The 22,037-nt window shown below is 42.6% G+C and overlaps 1 protein-coding gene across 11 annotated transcripts in view; it reads left to right on the forward strand.

Annotated features, from left to right (window-relative positions):
* Positions 1–22,037, forward strand: part of ARID1B (AT-rich interaction domain 1B) — a 434,837-nt gene that overhangs the window by 397,170 nt on the left and 15,630 nt on the right. For 6 of the 11 annotated variants that reach the window (XM_072828796.1, XM_072828821.1, XM_072828865.1 and 3 more), the window contains 6 exons: positions 2,849–2,958; positions 3,690–3,848; positions 9,761–9,970; positions 12,900–13,104; positions 18,216–18,354; positions 18,569–18,741. In XM_072828796.1, coding sequence (XP_072684897.1) covers positions 2,849–2,958; positions 3,690–3,848; positions 9,761–9,970; positions 12,900–13,104; positions 18,216–18,354; positions 18,569–18,741 — 996 coding nt within the window. The remainder of the gene's footprint in view (positions 1–2,848; positions 2,959–3,689; positions 3,849–9,760; positions 9,971–12,899; positions 13,105–18,215; positions 18,355–18,568; positions 18,742–22,037) is intronic. The other 5 variants (XM_072828832.1, XM_072828873.1, XM_072828879.1 and 2 more) reach the window with 3 other exon arrangements.

Consider the following 22,037-nt stretch of genomic DNA (forward strand, 5'->3'; position numbering starts at 1 on the left):
TTCCAGCTCTTAAATTTCAGTTGCAAAGCCAGAGGCTAGCGCTTGAAATGTATTTACAGTACTCACACAGCACTTTCTGCAGGCACGGGTTCTTTACTGCCCCTTTTTATGTCTGAACTTTACATACTGGATTACTGATGTCAATAGGAGAAAGAACAGGGCCTTGATTTAACACATCCTTACAATAGTGGTGGTCTTTTTCTTCTGGGAAAGGAGAAAAAAAAATAGTGCCCCTGGAGTGTCATTGGCCCTGGGAGGCATATAGCTCTTTGCGGTGATTCATTGAGAATTCTGGTAAGAAGTCAAAAATAAGCATTTCAACAAAAGGAGCAGCAAAAGCCACAGTAAGGAAAGACCTTATGATCCATTTAGTAAAATAAAATTTGCAGTGTAAGGCAGGAGGACTAAATAAAACTGTTACTCTCAATCCTATCCTGATTTATCTCTCAAAATAATAAAGCAGTGCTTTTGACAGTTTTTATATATGCAGACCCTAAGTGCCCATTTAAAAATATATAATAGAGAATGAAAAAGTTTGGGGAATTTCAAACCAACATATATGCTTACATTCATCTGAGTCTGATTTTTAAATCAGTATAAATTAATTGTCCTTAATTAGAATAATACATCTTGGCCTACTTCTTTATGCTTAAAAATTGTTTTTTTGTGTATGTTAACACATTTAATGCACAAACAACAAATATTACTATTTTCTATCTTTTAAGAGTAATATCTAGACATGATTTATCACAAATACTGACAGAACTATTCATTGTAACCTTTGAAGAAGCAGGCTTTCCCAGAAGCCATGAGTCCGTGACTTTGCCACTTTCTCGGTTTGTGTGGCTGTCGTTCCTTTGAACCAACTCTGTGAATAACCAGCAAGGACATATGGACTTTGATAAAGTAGCTCCTCTTTCCATACTCGTCCCGCTCTTTTTTCCTTCTGTTCTTCTAAAAAGGGTGTTTCTTAATGCATGGATTTACTAATTCCTACAGCACTAGACCCCAGAGAGAAGACTGCACGAAAGCGACCCACTGCTCTGAGCGGGGCGGTCCTGGTGCAATCTCTCTCAGCTGCTTTTCTGAGGTTTCACACATTCACAAAAATAACAGCATTTTTAGCTGATCCCAATAGATTTTTCTCTGCAGCTGCATCACTTGAAAAAGCTTTTTGTTCCAGTTCTTAAAGTCTAAGTATTGAAAGTAATTTGGAAAAAAAAAAAAAAAAAGGAAAGAAAAACATCCCAATTATGATTTGTGTGCGTGGTGATGACTTCAAGGGCTGACTGGCTGCAAATGGGCTCTGAAACCCACGCCAGTGTGCCCGCGGAAGAGCCGGGCACTTCCCAGGGCATCAGTGAGCGCGCTGCCGGACTCCTGGGCACGTGGCAGGGTCGGCTTTTTTGGCAGGACCTCTGGTCTCAACCTGCAGTGATGCTAACGATATTAGCAAATTAGCACCACAAAGCTTGCCAGCTAATTCGCCAGAGCCCTGCTCACTCTCTCACTGCTGTAATTAAAACTAATTATTTTCTAAAACATAGTAATACATGAATATGTGCAATAATCATTTTGTAGTGGGCAATCTGTGGAGCCTTTTTTAAAGCTGCCTTTTTTTTTTTTTTTTTTTTGGCACATTATGCAACATGTGCACCGTCTCGGTTCAGCCAGCACTTTTGTTTGCAGAATGTAGAATGGATCCTGTTCATAAAACCTCAGGTTTATTTTATTTTGAAATAGGAATGTTTTCTGGCTTTCACTCATTTACAAGGCTCTTAATTCTCTCTGCTCTCCCTTGTCTGCTTCCATCTCTCCTCACACATCTGTTTGGTGTCGCGCTCCCAGCCCAGTGCTGCGCAGATGGTTTTCACAGTGGGGTTCTGTAGACATTCAGCTGCTATTCCCTGGATGTCTACGCCGATTCCCTACTGTAGCCTTGTTCTTCTTTAAAGAGAAATCCAAACCCTTATTTTTAACTCAAAAATGTCCATCCATACTCGTAAATAACGCGTATAAATCAATCGTTCTCTGAACCTTGCATTCTAAATCCTAGATGAGCTTGATTGAGTTTCTGAGCCTTGAGATGGAAAATGAGTTTTGCCGGGAATTGGAGCGTTGACTCTGGAGCTGGTGTGGGTGTCCGACCTGGACATTGGAGCTGCTGCTGAGGATTGATAGATGTACACCCAGCACCACCCTGAAAGGAAACCAGCCACAGTGCAAAATAATTAGAAGTCCTTTCCTTCAACAGTGACTTTTGAGGATTGTTTTGGAAGTCATTTTCCGACTGTTTTCCATTGCTGCAGACTAGGCCACAAGCCATAGATAAGACTTTAAAGTGAAAACAATATAAAATGTCACATGGTTTTGCAAACAGTAGATCCTGAAAATTTAGGAAATTAGGAAAGCACGAAATCCACCAGACACCAGGTAGTACAAACACACACCCAGTATTTCCTTTCACACCTGAGGAGCATTTTAAATGCTGGACTGATTCCTACTAGTCACCTACTCTACTTAAGCTGTAGTGATCTTGAAAAACACAATATTGATAAGAGTTGACTTTCAGTGGCCCCAGTGTTGAGTAAATGATTGGGGGGGGGGGGGTGTTTGTTTTTAGGTTTGGTTTTGGTTTGGTTTGAAGTTACACAAGGACTGGCAGAATGACGTGCTGTGTAGATCTCAGAAGACTGCGTGCTCGGAGTTACAACTCTCTTCTTTTTTCTTCTCTTCCTTCAAGGGAAATGCAAGTGTCCCATGCACCACTCAGTAACTTGTGTTAGCAGGAGCACAGCCCGATGCATCACATGTATAATCCTAAACTCTTTCTCCTGTTTTCGATTAGCATCTATGGGTCTTGCAGATATGATGTCTCCCGGGGAATCCAAATTGCCCATGCCTCTCAAAGCCGACGGTAAAGAAGAAGGCGCTCCGCAGCCTGAGAGCAAGTCGAAGGTACTTCCTTTCTCCTCTGCACGTGGTGTGGGGTCTGCCTCGCTGAAGCTGCCATGGTGTTCTGTAGTCACTGGTGTCGGCCTCCACTTTTGTTTCCACTTGGTTTCTTCTCCTCTGCATGCCTCCATCTCGTCCGCCGAGTTTGTAGCTCTCCCCTCTTTCCTCACCCCTCCATGGTGTGGATCTGAAAGTTACTAGTTCTTACGGCATTTAACTCCTGGTCGTGGGAGAGGGGTGGAGGGACGAGCCCCACCGGAGAGAGTTGCTCTGGGGGTGGGGAGAAGTAGGGGGTCTTGCCTGGTTTTGATCCTTGCAGCCATTTTCTCTGCCTTCAGTTTATAGCTTCCTGTTTTGGCCGCCTCAGCAACAACAACATACTTAATATTTTGCTTTCCTGCCTTATTTGATAAATAAGGTGAACAGCTTTTTTTTTCCTTTCTTTCTTTCATACGGGGTAACCCATGCTTAGCATTCCATGTAAGCTTGAAGTAAGCATGGTGGCTTAGTGGCCTTATCCAGCATCCGGCAAACTTACCAAGTTATACTAATTAAGAATGTTGTTTTAATACCTTTCTATGTGTGTGTTTCTGTGTGTGTGTTTGTACATGTCTTTATATATATCCATTATATATAAAAATTAGTCTGTTAAACTGGATGTGCTTTTTGTTAATTTAAATAAAGTTTGCCCTACCTTTGTCATTTTTTTTTTTTTTTTTATTCCTCTACCACAGGATAGCTACAGCTCTCAGGGTATTTCTCAGCCCCCAACCCCCGGCAACCTGCCAGTCCCTTCCCCAATGTCCCCCAGCTCTGCTAGCATCTCCTCATTTCATGGAGATGAAAGTGATAGCATTAGCAGCCCAGGCTGGCCAAAGACTCCATCAAGCCCTGTAAGTGGCTCTGGTTTTTTTGTGTTTTTTTTTGTTTTTGTTTTTTTGGGGTTTTTTTTATAATTAATTAATTCTACTTGAATGCTTGCTTATTTATTTGTTTTATAAGACTTTTTCTTCATAATTTATCCATGAAAGGGTTTTCTTGATAATTATATTAGTAACGAAATGAGTAAAGTTTGTGTAAATCATAGAAGTTAATTTCTGGTAATGAAACTGCTAGTATAAAGCAGCAGCTCTATCTGAAGCATGTGGTTATGTCACTGGGTCCAAATTCCTTCACGCAGTGACTTTGTTCAAATGTCTGATCCATTGTGCACTTACAGAAGATCTTTAAAACGAGTTACTTCTCCATTTACATGGGAACTAATAGCAGCCATGGAATAAATGACAAATTTGGCCTTTGGCCTGAATCTTTCATGGGCTGTTGTATCTGAAACATCTTATTTTAAAACTGCCTATCTGAAAATAGAGATATTGCACTCTGGGCACAGGTTAACATAATACCAGCCCTGCTTTGTTTCAATCCACCTGTCAGAAATTAACAGAAAAGTTGTAGAAATGTTACTGCATGTGAATATTTGGAATGCTACTTTGGGATTAATAATATGTACCTACATTAGAATCAGTTGAGATAGAAAAATTACATCCTGCACAAGATTGCTGATCATCTTGAAATTAAGTGTTGATTTCCATATGATATGTTAAAAAACAAAAAATGGTAGTGTACCTATGAGGGAACTTTTTTTTAGCCTCAGTGTTCTGTCCATAGAGCTTGGTCTTTATTTTCCTACTGAAGAGATTAATTCTGTGCCATTAAAAAAAAAAAAAAAAAAAAAAAAGAATAAGAATGGTGCTGTAGTAACCTTTATTTTACATTCATATAGGGAATCAAAAGATCTGTTTAAAAAAAAAAAACCTTAACATGCAATTACTTGCCAAGAAGGTTTAATTAAGACGCTAATTTTTGTAAGACAACGTATTGAAGAGTACAGTTCAGGAAAAGCAGGTTCGAGGGAAGAAGACTCTATGTGCAGAATCTGGCAATCTAGTCAAAACCCCAAAAGGAGGCTGCTATTAATTATCCATTCACTGCTTTAAACAGATAGAGCTGAAGGTTTGAAGGGTTGGTGGTTCCAGTAAATGTTTGTAAAATTCATGTGGAGCTCTAGTATAACCAGCATTTTCCTTTTCAGAGGAAGAAAGGGCAATATTCACTGTTACCTTCTCTGTAGACATGTTTCGCTTTTGCAACAACCAAGATGAAATGAAAAATGCTCTAGGGCGGGCTAAGCAGAACTAACAGGAAGGGGGAATGCAACGCCTGCATTTTGATGTCTTTGTGTTATTGGCTTTGAATCTCAGAAGGCAGCCAACATTACAGGGGTTTTCCCCCGTAATCTACCCTGCTGTTGTGTTGTGTTTTGTCTTAATCATAAGAAAAGCATTTTTGAATCGGCATACTCTCAAGTTAACAGGTGGAACTCAAATTAGAACTTTTCAAAAACACTGGTATGTTGGCTCAGAGGGAAAAATTTCAGAGATTGCAAATAATAATCTTTAATACCTTAAGGTAATAATTAATAATAATTTATGAAAAACAAAGACGACCTATAGATCTCTGTATTTAAAAACTCCACCTTACAAAAAATAATAAATTAACTAAAAAATAAAAATTCTACTTTGCCATCTCTGGATTTAATAAAGATTGAGATATTTATGATCTTACAACTTACTAGTCAAGTTATCTGTGAACGAGTCCCGTAGGGAAGAAACTTTTATAAAAATCCCACTTTCCACTTAAGTATAAGAAAAAAGTAAAATGAATTGTTGAATTCCTTTGCTTACTATAAAACAATTATGCTTAAAACTGCATACTCCTTTTCCCTTTTTTCTGAATATTTCCATATACATTATCTCTTCCCATACCATAACCGTCTTATGCTTAAGAATTTAAGCTCAGTTGGTTGAGCGTCCAACTCTTGGTTTCGGCTCAGGTCATGATCTCAGGGTCTTAGGCTCGAGCCCCGTGTCTGGGGCTTCATGTTCAGCTCAAGTCCACTTGTCCTTCTCTCTTCCCCCTTTTACTATCTCCCCCCACTCATGCTTGCACACTCTTTCTCTAAAATAAAAAAATAAAATCTTAAAAAAAATTTACAAGCAGACTTCTGGCTCCAGTGGCAGAAAAGGACAAGAGGAGCTGTGGTTGGAGGGAAGGGAAGAAAGATGGCAGCTCTGTATTCAGAAAATGGCCCCTGTCTTGAATGAGATACTAATTTAGGAAGGGAACCAAAAGCAATTGGAAGGAAGGACCTGAGAGCATCTCTGCTATCAGATCACTGCTGACATACACAATTTAGGAATATTTAACTGTTCCTTCTGAGACACAACCTCAGTTTCTACTTCACATTGCTCTTACCAGCATGTCTTATGAAACCCATCTAATAGTGAGCTCGAAATGGACCCCACAATAAAGATGTTCTATGCTTTGACAGTGCACTGTGGACCAACGTTGTTTTGTTACGGAACAGTCTAAAATAAAAAATAAACACTTGCACATACGCATATTACCAGGCATATGGTAAAGACTGCTGAAATGTAAATGTGCCTGAAAGATTTGAGGAAAACTGTACTTATAGACTTCATTAAACTGTACGCAAGGGAAACATTTGTGACGCCAGCATGTCCTGCTACAGTCTTTGAGCAATCTCCCTTCCCTTTCCTCAGGCCCATGATGGTTTCTGACACTAGGATATGGTTTTTACAGTTACAAGGTAGCCCCAGTGACCTGGAAGAGTCATCCCATCTTCCCACAGAGCTAGTTGACTTGCCCCATGTCAGTGGGTAGAACATATAATGACTCCTGTCCAAAGGCTACGTGAAAGCCAGTGTCTATGAACCAAAAAAAGTAGTCCAATCAATATCTTACGCTTTTGTTTCTCTCAATATTTGGTGATTGGCTAGTAAACAGACCTGGAGGCTGAGAGTGGAGGTAGAAAACACCAGTCAGTCCTAGGCTCCATCATCCTTTCTCAATGTCCAGCCTGTGTCCATGTTCACTTAGCACCTTGATCACCGAAATCCTGTTTACAGAAATATTTGATTCTGCTCTTAATTCTTACTTGGAGGGTGCCAGACTTCTCAAACCCTTTCTGACCCTTTGAGTGCTCGTTCACAGAACAGATTATATACCAACTACCTCCGGTGTGCAGTCACTGTTGGCAATTCAAAATCTGCACACCCCCTGCTTTGTGGAACTCGGAGCGTAGTGGAAGACGAGGGGAAGACAGGTAATTCCACGCAAAACATACGCTTTTCATAAGCTATGCAACTAAGAGCCACCAAGGACAAACAAAGTGGGTGACAATGGTTTAGATGAAGGGGCCTCGGTGCCTGGGAAGCCTCTTCTGGGACCTAACACATCACCTGAGGCCTGACCACTGTCTCTTCATACAGATGCATTTTCCTACATTATGGTGCCATAAAAATCCTTAAGTCTTTTCTGAAGATCTGATAACTATGCTATGAAAAACAAGAGGATTCAATTAAAAACCATCCACTTCATTAAGTTTTTCTAACTTTACGAGAACACATTGAGATATGCAGAAATTAAACTCAAGTTTGTTTAAGAAAGAAAAGTAGAAATATGCATAGCCAAACCAGGCATATTGTTATTTTAGGCCTATCTCAGGTTCTGGGATGCATTCATTTCATAAACGGGAACAGGCATCTGCATGGCCTCAATGCTCAGGTCCTGACTAACTGTCCTTTCAGAAGCCTTCCCCAGCTTTGGAGAGGACCAGGCCAGAAATGGCAGGTGGATTTTACATTCAGAATGTTGGTGGAATTACTCAAAGTAATTTTAAATTGAAATGAATGCTTTTATTTCTCTTACCCTGAATTGAATGTCAAACTTTCACCTCTCAATTTTTCAGAAATAAAATGCAAGGGAGAGGTTGGTGGGGGTTTTTTATTATTATTATTGATTTTAGGTGATAATGCTTTTTTTTTCCTGTTCTTATTTTAAATTTTAATTTTTTAAAAAAACATTGGACCCATTTTTCTATTATTCCCCAAAAGGAAAAAAATTTTGAACTAGAATTTAGAAACCTCTTCATAATAACTACCCCATTAGTGATGACAAAGCTTCTGGAATGTGGTATAAAATGTGGTTTCTTTTCCTAGTAGAATATTCCTTGGGTATAAGAATATGGAAAAGAAAATTTAAAAACTTACATTTGAATATATAGTATGTTCCACACTCTGAGAATATATATGGATATATAGTTATATGTATGAATATGTATATATATTTTTAAGCTCTAATCTAAAGTCATTTTTAAATGACTTACTGTTTAGCCTTGGCATCAGTGTAAATTCTAAAAGATCACACTTTTTTTTAAATCTTGCCACCCTAAATTTTTTATTTACATCAACTTGTATCACTCATTTTTTTTGTATTTGATGTAAAGATTTTATGCCTCGATAATTCTAAGTCTGAGTCATAAAATTCCAGCAGCAATAGCTCGGGAGAAGAACATGTTAATTAGGGGAGAAGCTGCCACTCACCAACTTTGTTAGTTTCCTTCTCAGGCATCCTTTCTGAGGTCCTACTTTTATTGGGGATCATTTGCCAAATAAGGTAACCTCAAACTTCAGTGCAGTCATGTTACTTAACCTCCCAAACTTCAGCTATGCGTTTAAAATTGTTAAGCTAAATATAATAGAAAAAGAGTTCAGGAAAACTCCATCTAAAATAACGGGTATCCATTCCAAATGATAACTGATAAATACATATGAGGAAATGAAGTCAGTTCTTGTTCCAAGGAAATCTTTATTGAGAATCTAGAAGTGATTTTTCACAATAACCCTGGAGTTGTAAATATTACAAGTACCCAAATTATTGTTACAAATACAGAGACATAAGGAAAAAGACACATTTGGGCTGTGTAGGATTAAAACTGTTACCTTCCCAGATCACATAATCCATCCAGAAGGTGGGCTTCAGTTATGCAGAAACAGCAACTTTTGACATTTTAGGGTCAAAGATAATTAGAAAAAGACAAGAATTAGAGCATTAGTATAAACCACATGAGCCCATAAACCTGTGTGTGTAAAAGTAAATGTATATTTTTATCTGTAGATGTTCAGGGAATATGCAATAGCACATGTGTTTGTGATTAAAGCATGGTTGCCTAAGAAATCTTTTAAAATAACTCTCTAATAGCCCCTTGCCTTGGCAGAGAAGTTCAAGAAATCTTAAGTAGGGAGAGCTAGTAGTCATCATGAGTAAATACCAAAACCATATCTGGCCACTAGTCTATAAAGCTTGCAAATGAGCAAAGAGCCCACACCACTGGTTCCTGGCATTTGTGACCTACCTTATGTTTTTCAGCAAGTCCCGTTATCTGCTTTCCTCTGTATGATTTAACATTTTAACGAAGACCCACATTGGCCATTCTTATTTTGACAACAAGTAAGGATCCATATAGTTTTGAGAGCTCTATAATATTACATACATGTAAAATTTTAAATTCACTGTGATTCTTCTATGAGCTAACACCCTTTTATTTTTAAAAATGACGTGCAGTGTTATTGGAATCATGCCTTCTGGGATTCAACGCTTATAATCAATCAAGTAAAAAAGGTTTTTGTTTTTTTTGTTTTTGTTCTTGAAGTATATAAAAGGGGGAGTTTGGGCCCTTTCTTTAAAGTCAAAGTAAAGTCTTAATTAAGAAAATGTATAGTTTGTGCCTGAACTAGTAGCCTTCATTCCTAATTGTTGTGTGATAGCAGTAGTTTTTAAATCTGTTCTCTTCCTGTATTTGGTAGCTCATTACTTTCTTCTCACCTTCTTCCCTTTACCCTGTGCCCACCCATACCCCATCTCCAAATGCTCCTCTGGGCACTAGAAGTCCAGCTCATCCACCACTACTGGGGAAAAGATCACAAAGGTGTATGAGTTGGGGAATGAGCCAGAGCGGAAGCTATGGGTCGACAGATACCTTACCTTCATGGAAGAGCGAGGCTCCCCTGTCTCAAGTCTGCCTGCAGTGGGCAAGAAGCCCTTGGACCTGTTCCGGCTCTATGTCTGCGTCAAAGAGATTGGAGGTTTGGCACAGGTGAGGATGAATGAGTCAAGGAGGAGACACTCTGCATAAGCTCTCTCTGCAGGTTTCTTTGAATGTGCAGACTCAATTTTTTTTCCCCCAATAAAGAGAAAGCTAAGCCTATGGGATCCAGTCTAAGTGCTACAGGGGGAGCACTGGGGCTCGGGACAGCTCGCCATGTGACCTCAGCAGGTCATCATATGGACCTCCATTCCCATCTGTAAAGTGAGACAGTTGGGCTAGATTTTTGTTTAGGTTCCCTGATAGCTCTGGGGTTCTGTGGGCTTTGCCAAGATTCCATAGTAAATACCCCAGAAATGTTTTGCAAGTGACCAATTGTCTGGATCAGTTATAAATCCAGTTCACTTTTTCCTTCTAGCCAGAGTAATTTATTAAGAAAACTAAGTCCTGTATATCTAATAAGCAAGTCCAAGATACCTGTCCACCAGAGGGCATTTAGCTTCAGGGTTGTGCGGCACCTACCCTGCACTTGCCTGATTCTTAAAGCCAGTGCTCCCTTAATTTTTATGCCCTGGGGGCCATGCTTTCCTCACCCTGGTCATGGCTCTGCTTTTAGCCCAAAGTCTAGTTCCGAGGATATGTCCTGACAGAGGAACAGCAAAAAGGCAAAAAGAGGATCCCTAGATAAGTGCTCACTGTGTGTGGGGCCCTGTGCTTTAAATTTGTTCTGGCTTTGTCTTTCTGAATACCCATAAAATGCAGGGGACATCAGCCCCACAGAGAGAAGGAAGCTGTAACAAAATGAGGTAGGGTCATGTGGCTCAGGGGCACTCGGGCTAGGTGTGGGCCAAGCCTGCGAGTTCTAAGATGGGTGCTCTGCCCACCTACCACTAGCTCTGAGGCTACTTCTTCATTAGAATTACTTGGGGAGCTTTAAAAACCTGTCAGTAACCAGGCTTCCACCCAGATCGATGAAAGGAGCTGCTCTGGGCCCTAGTGGTCTACTACATAGTGTGGCACCCTGCACTCCACCCAGGTACCACAGGTTGCCAACTATCCAAGAGTGAGTCACCTCATCCATAAGTATCACTGAGGGCCTGCCCTGGTTTCAGTGCCGTGTGGCTCTGGGGGATGCAGGAGAGGCCTTTGCTCTCAGCCCTCCCTGAAGTGCCTTATCCCACCAGAGACTGCAATGTACAACTGAACAAGCAGAGCTTGATTCAGGGCTTTGCGGAAACAGCTGGTAAGTCCTCAGTGCAGATGAAGTGAGGGAGAGTTGGTCCATGGAGGGAGAGCTCAGGATGCACACCTCTCCCCTGCACCTAGGTCCCCCTGACCTCTCCCACTCCATACCTAGCTCTCTGGCCAAGATTTTTTAGAATCCTCCGGATACTATACACTCGGGTTTCACCCTCACAGAAGTATAGAGGTCTGGACACCTTACTTGGAGTGTCAGCAGTGTGGGTTACCATGTTGGGTCTGCAAGTAAGGCTGTTTGCTCACCCAGCTAATCAGGGCAGTGTGAGTGTATCTGGGATGCACAGCAGTGGGCCACTTGGCCACATTGTCACTCATACCCAATCTTGGTTTCTACCCAGTGCCTTCAGATGCGGTCAGGGCAGGTACTTGCAGCCACATAGAGATCAGTGCCTTGCTTTTCAGGGTGTCCTAGGCAATACTCTGCATATCCCTTCTGAAGCAATTTGCAGGCCTGCTTGTTGCAGCCTGGCATGAAGTGCCAAAAGTGGAATTGAGCATTTCGTGAGCATTCTGAGATTTGTTTATCGTGCACCATTTAGTACTAAGTAAATGGACATAAAGAGCTTTGTGGGAAAGTTTGAATCCAAAAATTGAACATTTCATTAAAAAACCACTGTCCTGGGGATCCCTGGGTGGCTCAGCAGTTTAGCACCTGCCTTTGGCCCAGGGCGTGATCCTAGAGTTCCAGGATCGAGTCCCGCGTCAGGCTCCTGCATGGAGCCTGCTTCTCCCTCTGCCTGTGTCTCTCTCTGTCTCTCTCTCTCTCTCTCTTTCTGTGTCTATCATGAATAAATAAATAAAATCTTAAAAAAAAAAAAAAAAAAACAACTGTCCCCTTAACTCTTACCATGCTACTTAGCAGAAAGCATATCTAAAAGCAGATTATTCCCCAAGTATTTGCAGGTCTGTGTGTTTCCTTAAGGCGTTCAACCTTGGATAACGCTGGCCCAAGTGGGAATCAAAAGTTAATGCCCAGAATCCTATTGCAGCATTTCAGGATTTCTCTCCTTTTTTTCTCCTCACTTTGCGGCTGTGTTCTCTTCAGCCAGAGTGTTAAGTGGGAACACTGTGTAGTCACCTGTGCCCTGCCCCTTCCCCTGGCTCACAGGGACCCGCCACATCGGCCGGCTGGTGGCCTCAGAGCCACCCAGGGCTGATGGCTGGTGTGGGCTGCCCTAGAGTCCCCTTTGCCCAACACCATAGGAAAGCCTCCTGTGAGAGGAGGGACACGGGCTGGAATTACAGGCTCGGCTTTCTGGAAGCTTGTGGCTGTTGGAAGGAAACAGTGTTTCTCATATCAAAGCTATAACACTTAAACTGCAAAACAGTCAAGTTACTGCTTTTTAAATTTGTTTTCAGATGTCCTTTTTTTTTTGATTGGAGGTGGGATGGGGGTGAGCGAGAGTGTACATTTGCTCGGGGAAGATCGCAGGCTCTGAGCAGCAGCGGCCTGGGAAGAGTGAGGCTTTAGAAGGTGCATCAGGCAGAAGAATCTCGACGAGCAGCATTTTATGTAGCTATCAGCAGGTCCCTTAATGGTTTTATAACTGTAAATGCTGTCTCTGCACTACTGAGTGGGAGTAATGAGCATTAGTTAAGAGAGGCAAATGAAAAAAAAAAAAAAAAAGAGTAAACCAAGACATTAAGTGCTTTTTTTGTCTCCTGGCTTTAAACAAGCCACTTTGCTACAAACCAATGATCCTGCCATTTTTTTTGCTAGGTTAATAAAAACAAGAAGTGGCGTGAGCTGGCAACCAACCTAAATGTTGGCACTTCAAGCAGTGCAGCGAGCTCCCTGAAAAAGCAGTATATTCAGTACCTGTTTGCCTTTGAGTGCAAGATCGAGCGCGGGGAGGAGCCCCCGCCGGAAGTCTTTAGCACCGCGGACACCAAGAAGCAGCCCAAGCTCCAGCCGCCCTCTCCTGGTAAGTGGGAGCGCTACAGTTGTCGCCGGGAAAGGCAGTGGCACCTGCACCCCCCACCCGGCGGGGCTCTGGAGGCCACTAGCCACTTCTGAAAAGGCCACTTCCTGGGCAAGCACACAGAACGCAGGATCTTTGAGGATAAGGGGTGTTTTGTAAGGGAACCCCCGTTGGCAGCGCTTAAGGGAACAGAGAATATAACCTAGGATGTGGCCGTTTGGGCCACTGTGGCCAAGGCACCATTCTCCTGCCTTACCTTCCTTCATCAGAAGAGACTCTGGAAGCCTGAGCTATATACCTTTCTTCCTTCTCCACATATTTAAAAAATATTCCATCTAACCATCAAAAACCAGTCGCCCCAGTTACCCCTGTGAATACTTTGGTGCTACCAGAAAACACTGCCCTGAAAGTTTAGCAGCCAGTTTCCACCAGTTCTGCTTCTGTCAAAGAATGAAATCCGGACTCAGTTTTTAATGTTGTCCTGCCCAGCAACTTCCCACTTGTAGGGAATCCAGCAGACCTGTCATGGTGGAGGTCCCTGCCACCCTGTTTCTGAGGCCCAGCAGCCGGTTAGCTCAGACCCGAGGTCAAGAGCCTTAAGAATGCTACCTGGAAATAATGCAGTTCACCCACAGTCTCCTGAGCAAAACCAAACCCACGATACCTCCCTTTTCTCCTGTCTCTCCACTCCACCGTGGAGACAGGAGACATGCCGTTCTCTCAATTCCCCCGGTAGCCTCTCTTCTACCTGTTAGCATTTCAGATTCCTGAATCACTGTCTTCTACTGAATACAGTATTCTTAGATAGGAAGAGACGTTCATCACCCATAGATCTGGGTGGTGACCTCACACAAGTTAAATCCAGCTGTCTTCTTGCCTGGCCACATCCAAGCCCTGTGATGGTCAGCACTTAGCCACACTGTCCTGCATACAGAATGGGACTGACCATTCCTGCCACTTCCTATCAGATTGTTCTGGGATCAAATGCCAGTATTTCTTAGGTACTTACAATGTACCAGGCTCCTTCTTAAGTGCTCTACCATTTAATCTTTACATCACCTCTATGGTGCACATACTGTCCCAAAGTCCATGAGAAAACTAACACACAAGATCTAAGTAACTGTCCCCAAATCTCATTGCTAAGTGAGTGGCACCCAGCTCGAGCATTATGCCTGGACCTACTATATTCCTCTGCCTGTGTCTGAAGTGGCATTATAATAAGGAAACCTTCCACGCGTAGAAGAAGGTGTCTGTGATCCAAAGAAAGAAGTTGTTTTCTCCTTGTTTCTCTGCTGTCTGGATGGCAATCTAGTACCTACGGTCATTAATCAAGAGATCACACATAAATACTTCTTAGGGTCAAGATGCGCTTGTAGGGAATATACCTGGGGTATATATTTAGACCCGTCAGTTCGAAACACAATTAGAAATGCTCTCTCAGCCCCACCCTTAAGGATTTGAAGCCTTTGCAGTTCTGGTTTACCTTAAAACTGTGAAATCTAATTTTAAAAGTCTCACAACATTACATTCAGTTCACAGGGTAAAACAAGCTGCCTGTGAACAGCTCTGAAACTATTTTTCCAAAATAAAAACTCAGTGGGGTGTAGGGACCAAAGTGGCGATGTCTGCAAAGATGTAAAGGTATATTTTATTTGCCAGGAAAAACTCATGTCACTGAATGGGCTGCACTTCTGTATGGAGAATAGCTCTCCCAGTGAGCATCAGCTTCAGTACAAGAAATCCCGCTGAGGTATAGACCCTTCAGAAAGTGGAGGGCCTGTTCTCTCAACAGTCGGCTCTTTCCTTTTTCCCTTTCTTTAAACTACCGTTTTTATGGCAACATTATCGTTTTAACTGCACAAAGGAGCTTGGATTGCAGATGCACTTCTGATAACGCGTTTTCCGTGGTCCACATGGTCCGGAGTCTTGTGAATCAAGAAGCAGGAGGAGGAGGGTGTCCTGAGCCCAGCCTCCCGGTCAGGGCATGGCCCAGGCGACCTCACGCAGAGCACATGGGGCCAGGCCGCTCTCCATACCCTGCTCATACAGACGGAAGGACACACAGACTGGCCGGTAGGGGAGCGAGGAACATCAGCCCCAGAACCCATAACACACTTTTCCCTGACACTCATGAGTCCGTGGCCTCTCTGACACCAGAGCAATCATTAGAGAATACGAAATATATTTATCGTCAATGAAGGAAACAAGATTATTCCCCCACCATTTGCCACGTCAGGGTCTCCTACACTACACAATTTTTAAAAACGAATTTTCAGCCAGCATTTGTGTTCTTAGAGTCCATTCTCCCCCTAAGAAGGTAATTATAGTGTATTTCTTATCAACACATCCAAACTAAAAAGATTCCTAAGAAAAGTACTAGATTGCTTTCTAAATGGCCACTCTGAAGCCACCTGAATTCCCAGCTCATTTGGCTACACTAGCGTTGTGTGTCATCCATCTGTATTCCGGTTTCGATCTGGTGTGGCCAGTGTGGACTGAACTTCCTTTCCGCCAGCCTCTGGGAGGTAGAACCCCTCGGCCCGTGATCTTCACCGTAGGGACTGTGTGGTTTCTCAAGCCAGAGCTCCATGTTACTGTCTTCCAGTGACTTGGGCGAGTCCATTGAGGGAAGCTCCCAGATGAAACGTGGGCAAGGCCTGGGGTACAGTTGCATTTCTGAGGTGCCAGTGGGGATCTCGTTATAATAAGCCTGTAAAAGTTCATGGAGTTCTAATGAACAGCTGCAGAAATCACCTCCCCAAGTGGCCTAGGAGGCCTGGAAGCTGGGGTGGGGTGGGGGCGGGGTAAAGGGGGGCCGAGGAAGCTCCACATTCAATTAGTAAGTCTGTAACCAAAAACCCATCCATCTTTGCTGGCAGGTGGCTGACTGCATTTCTATTATTAGCTGACAGGTGATGTCACAAAACCTGTCATGGATCCAACTAGGGAATCCTCAGTGGAAGATAAATGAGAAAGAGGTTCAGGTTATAAACAAAGGTGCCCTCTGGGTGACCTCCAGTCACTGTAGACCTGGGACATATCAGCTCTCCTTCCTTCTCCCTGCCCTCCTTCCCGAAACCCCAGCCAGAACTAGGGCACCAGGTTCGTGCTGTGTAAATTATCTTCCCAGCTAGGAGTCTGGCTGTACAGTCTGAAGTGTGTGAATGTACTTAACCTTCAATAACCTTTCCATTGTTTACTTTCGAGTATACATTTGTAGCTTCTGGCAAAAGGTAGGGAGAGCCTACAGAGTGTGCCAGCCTCGTCTATTAATGGAGCTTCAAGAGGTTGTGTTCATTTTTTTTTTCCTGAAAGGAGAGGAAAAAATACTGGCAGAGGGAAGAATTTTTCCTTTTTTTTTTTTTTTTTTTTATTAGCTGTAAATGTGAATACTTGTAAATAAGGGTCATTCTGAAATCACAGCCTGTGAACCATGTTTCCAGGGAAGCCGCACAGGCTGCTGTGGAGTGTGGTCTGTGATTTAAGGAGCACGTTATTTCTCCTGCCAGCTCTGTGGGGCAGTCACATTTGTAGGTTTATCCTTACATATTTATAGAAGACTCCACTTTTTTTTCTCTTATTACGATCTATTTATTTGATATGTAGGGTTTCACCAAAATCTGATTTATAAGCATGTGTTACTAAGCTTTTCTTTGGCGATATCTACATTAAAAAGATGATCTACTTTTCAAGCTAGTCTTCCCGGCATCTCTGAGAGCTGCCCTGAGTCACTCTAGTCCCGGGCACCCAGCGTACACCTTACACAGGAGGCAGGGCCCTGGTGGCCAGGGCTCAAGATTCACTCCCAAGCAGGCCAGGCCCAGGGCTGACCTGATCTCACTGGAGACCTCTGTGTTCCGCTGAGGCTTTCTGACTGGAAGAGCTGGACTAATTTCCACCTCGGGCTCCTTCCCAGCACGCTCTGTAATCTCCAGTGATTTGTTGAACCCCATTTCCTCTACAGTTAAATGTGGCTACTGGTAATTGTAGTGAGTGTCGGACACTCCTAGGAAAGGGACTCCAGATAATAACATATACAGTATCATCTTTGACAAGCAGCCAGTAATTTCTGCCATTTGTAACAGTTCTGAAAGCATTTATTATAAACTGCATGAGGGCAGGAATTTTTGTCCTTTTTGTCAGTTTGGGACACTGGTGCATCCAGGAATAGAAAGAAAGCAATATAGTAAGCAATGTAGTAAGCATGTTATTTATTCAATAAGTATTTGTTGAATTAATAAATGTAGGTAGTGTCTTTCGGGCACCTCACATGCAAAGGTCAGTGATAAAGCGGGAACCCTTAAAATACTATGTTTTCCAATGAGGTGAGTACTTAAGTTTTAAAAAGATTTGCTCAATACTGAGCTCTGTTATTATAGTGTAATTATAGTTAAAGCCAAATCTCAGGACTCTGATGATGACATTAAAGAACTCCAAAGAGCATGACTTTGGTTTTGTAATAACAAATCTGATTCCAGAGCTCTAAAAATGACTTTATTAATGACATAGCACAGACATTGAGGAGGCATTGAAGTGATATAAGGCTCATTAAAAATTTGTATCATTGCATTTCAACTTAAACATTTCTCATTGCCTAAGACCTGGTAGTAATTTTTCTAACTTTTTTCCTAAAATAGCACAATAGTCCATCAAATCAGTATACCGAATTTTTCATCCCATTTTTTTTCCTTACTCTCAGACATTTAGATTATCTCCATTATAAACAACACTGAAATAAACATTTTTTTCTGCCTAAAGCCTTCTTTTATATTAGATTATTTTCTTGAGATAAATACCCAGGAAAGCAATTACCCAGTCAAGAGGTATAAATATGTTTTATGGCTCACAAATGAAGTATGTTGCCAAATAGATTACTAAAAACAAAACAAAACAAACAACTTTTACTAATTTTCACTATAAACAATATAAAAGCAACTAATTTTACTGTGTCGTTACCAGTAATGGATATTGTTACTATTTCTAATTCTAATAAGATGGTGTCGTGTTGTCTTTCCTTTTTTTTTTTTTTTTTTTTTTAAATTAGTAGGAAGGATGAGCTTACTTGATAACTTCTTTTTTTTTTTCTTATTTTCTCTTGGTACTACTACTGTCAGCTAACTCAGGATCCTTGCAAGGTCCACAGACCCCCCAGTCAACTGGCAGTAACTCGATGGCAGAGGTTCCAGGTGACCTGAAGCCACCGACCCCAGCCTCCACCCCTCACGGACAGATGACCCCGATGCAAGGTGGAAGGTATGCAAAAGGATCTCTGTGAGCCACATGACATCAGATTTGTCTGTAAAGAAGAAGTGTGTGTCCTTAATGTTGAATACTACTAGTTTTATTCATGTAATTTTAGGGGATGGTTTTTACATTAAACATTTTCAAGTTAGGCCTATTTTCTGAACAAGCATTTGGAGGCATCTCCTGCTATTTCACGAAGCTTTCATTTTTCTTGTCTCCTTAGAAGCAGTACAGTCAGTGTGCACGACCCATTCTCAGATGCCAGTGATTCATCATTCCCAAAACGGAACTCCATGACTCCAAGCACCCCATACCAGCAGGGCATGAGCATGCCTGATGTGATGGGAAGGATGCCCTATGAACCCAACAAAGACCCCTTTGGTGGAATGAGAAAAGGTAAGTGCAGGGAGACCTTTGCTCAGGCTTGGTCCAGAGGGCATTCTTCCCTCTGCCATCCCACAACCAATTCACTTACCCATTCGAGACATATCTGAGTCCCAGCTCTTCAACCTACTAAATTCCCAGCCTTGGGGAAAGTTCGCAGTAGCTCCATGCCTCAGTTACCTCATCTAGAAATTGGAATAATAACAGGACCTGCCTAAAGGATGTGATGAGGCTTAATTGAGTTAATGTACCAAAACTCTGTTGAAGAATGCCTGGCACAGGCAGTGAGCAAGAGTGCTCATGTGGTGCTCCCTAGTGGCGGGGGTGCTAAATAGCATGGGCTGGGCAAGGGCTAGGTGCTGGGCAGTATGTTGGCAAATTAGACATAGCTCCTCCTGGAGTTGGCAGGGTCTTGGGGAAACAAACAAAAAAGTAAGTTAAATCACAAAAATATAATTAAATATGGTAGTCGATGGAAAAGAAACAAAAGGAAGAAAGGACACAAAGTGCAGCAATTGTTGGCTGCGGATCATTGAGGGGGAGGGCATGGAAGGCTTTGAGGAAAGGTAGGTTATCTGCTGACCTGAGGAATGAGGAGTTAGAGAAGAGTGTAGAGTGGGGAAGGCCCAGGGCAGGAGCCAGCTTAGTGTGTTTGAGGAGGTGGAAGGCATCTGAGGCACAACGAGCCAGGTAAGGGCAAGCAGGCCAAACTCTGAGAAGCCATGGGCCATTGGAGCCAGAACCTTTCAGCCTTTCTGGGTGGGTGGATGAGTTGGATTTTTACCCTAGCTGAAAGATGTTCTGCAGGAAGTGACATGACTAGGTTTTTTGTTAAAAAATAAATAAATAAATAACTGGTGGGATGCCTGGGTGGCTCAGTTGGTTAAGCCTTTGGCTAGGGTTGTGATCTCAGGTTCCTGGGATCAAGCCCCCCCCCCCCCCCAAATCAGGCTCCCTGCTCAGCAGGGAGTCTGTTCCTCCCTCTAACCGCCCCCCTCCCCCACCATGTTCTCTTTGGCTCTGTCAGACAAATAAAACCGTATAAATAAATATGTGGTATCTGTGGAGAATGTGTTGGAGGGACATTGTGAGAGTCCAGGGGAGAGATGACAAGGTGCAGTCAGATCCCAGCAGTGAAGAGAGAAGTAGACGCATTGGCTCCGTGGTCTGAACGTAGGAAGAACAGGCTGTGCTGCTGAATTGAATGTGGAGGTGGAGGGGGATGAACCAAGTGATAGGCCCCCGAGAGGGCGACGACATCACTAGCTTGGAGATGCACTAGTGGGATGTGGAGGCTCCCCCGCTAGGGCCTGCGCTGTGGACGGGAGGGAGGGGAACAGAGAGGGACCGCCCAAGGGGACTTTGGGATGTGTGGTGATGGTAGGTGGTGGAGTGTCTGTCTGTCTGCCTGAAGCTAGGCAGAATCTTGGAATGAGGAATCACTTTAGGAAACTAAGCAGAGCAGTGAGACGGAGCAGTGCGGGGTGGGTGGGATCACAGAGAGCGTGGGACAGTTCCAACTGACTTAGCACACACCCAGCAGGGGTCTCCCTTAGGCTGATCTTCCCCATCGTGCACTTGGCCCTGAGAATGACCTGAACCTCTGCCCTTTGGGCCGCTCCACGCCCACTCCCAGTGCTCTTTGGCACTCTTCCAAATGCAGCCGGGCTGTGAAATTGAGGCACGATGTGAGTATCATCGAAAAAATACAGAAAAGTAGTGATACTGTTTTTACAGAAGTATTTCTTCTGGGATCCCTTAAACAATAGTACTTCTGTCCCACTTGGGTGTTTGGGATATGCAAATTTCTGGACATACGGTCTTAAGTAGAGAGAACCATAAAGCCCAAAACCATGGTTTTCACAACTAGTATGGACCAGTGAAAAATAAACATGAGTGTTTTCAAAATTTTAAGTATTAGGCATGTATCATTTAATTAAGAAATGAAATTATGTTTAATATAGATATTTCTTATGTAACATTTCAGCTAGCTCTTATACTGAGTAAGATAATCTATAATTTTTCCTTTCAAAAAGTTTTAGAGCTGCCTATTCCAAGTAAGTATTCTGCAGAACATGCAATAAATCCATAAGCTCAGAAATTGAAAAGCCTTGTAAATGTTGGCAGTGGCCATTTTTCTTAGTGGTATGAGATACTAGAACATTTTGTTTAGTGCTGGTGGTGGTTATATCACATTTTAGACTCTGAAAATATGACAGTAACTTGAGTAACATGGTAGTGTTTGGAATCTGGTTTCAGATGTTATGTGAACCATTCTAATATCCCACCTATTTGCTGTACTGGACAATGAGAGTTGCATTGCTTTTGTTTCTATATGCCTACAGTTTTTCTTATTATGAAAAATGGGGGGTGGGGGATGATTGTGGATTACCTGGTTAGGCACTAGCTGGCAGCATAATGTGTTTTCATCAACAGTGTAAATGATACAGGGGCTCAGAGGGGAGCTCCTTCTCATGTTTCCCCGGGATATTTCAGCTCACCTGCTACCTTACAGGGCTGATCTATTTAGCACCAAATTAAAGCAAATACACAGAAAATAGATTTTTTCCTTTTTTAAAAAGATTTTATTTATTTGAGAGAAAGAGCACCAGCAGGGGAAAAGGGGAGAAGCAGATTCATCGCTGAGCTGGAAGCCCAACATGGGGCTCAGTCCCAGGACCCTGGGACCATGACCTGAACCAAAGGCAGATGTTTAACCAGCTGAGCCACTCAGACACTTTGAGCTGTTGATTTTTCACATAATGACCAGCATCAGGGGAAACTGTGCTCTTCCTGCTCTTGCTGCCACTGACCTGCAGTGGGGTGATGGAGCAAATGCCAGAGCCTGTCTGAGCCTTGGTGGCCAAAGCAGCCTTGACTGCACCAACCTGCCTTCCCACTAATCTCCGGAATTCATTACTGATTGAAGGATTGATTAATTGCTTACAAGTGAATAACAAGTGATATTGATATGTTGGATATCTAAACAGTATACTTTAAATATCTAATATCTTTACACATAATCCTGCTTTTTTTTATTTTCAGAGGGAGAAAAAGGTGGGGAGTGGCTGAGGGAGAGGGAGAATCCTAAGCAGGTTCCATGCCCAGTACAGAGCCTGATGTGAGGCTGTCTCACAACCCTGAAATCATGACCTGAGCTGAATCCAAGAGCCAGACCTAACTGACTGAGCCACCCAGGCACCCCATCTACTTTTTTTTTTTCTATTTTTTTTTTTAAGATTTTATTTGAGAGACAGAGAGGATATGAGCAGTGGGGGAGGGGCAGAAGAAGAGGAAGAAGCAGGCTC

The sequence above is a fragment of the Canis lupus genome, chromosome 1 (genome assembly GCF_048164855.1).
Source record: "Canis lupus baileyi chromosome 1, mCanLup2.hap1, whole genome shotgun sequence".
Taxonomy (NCBI): domain Eukaryota; kingdom Metazoa; phylum Chordata; class Mammalia; order Carnivora; family Canidae; genus Canis; species Canis lupus.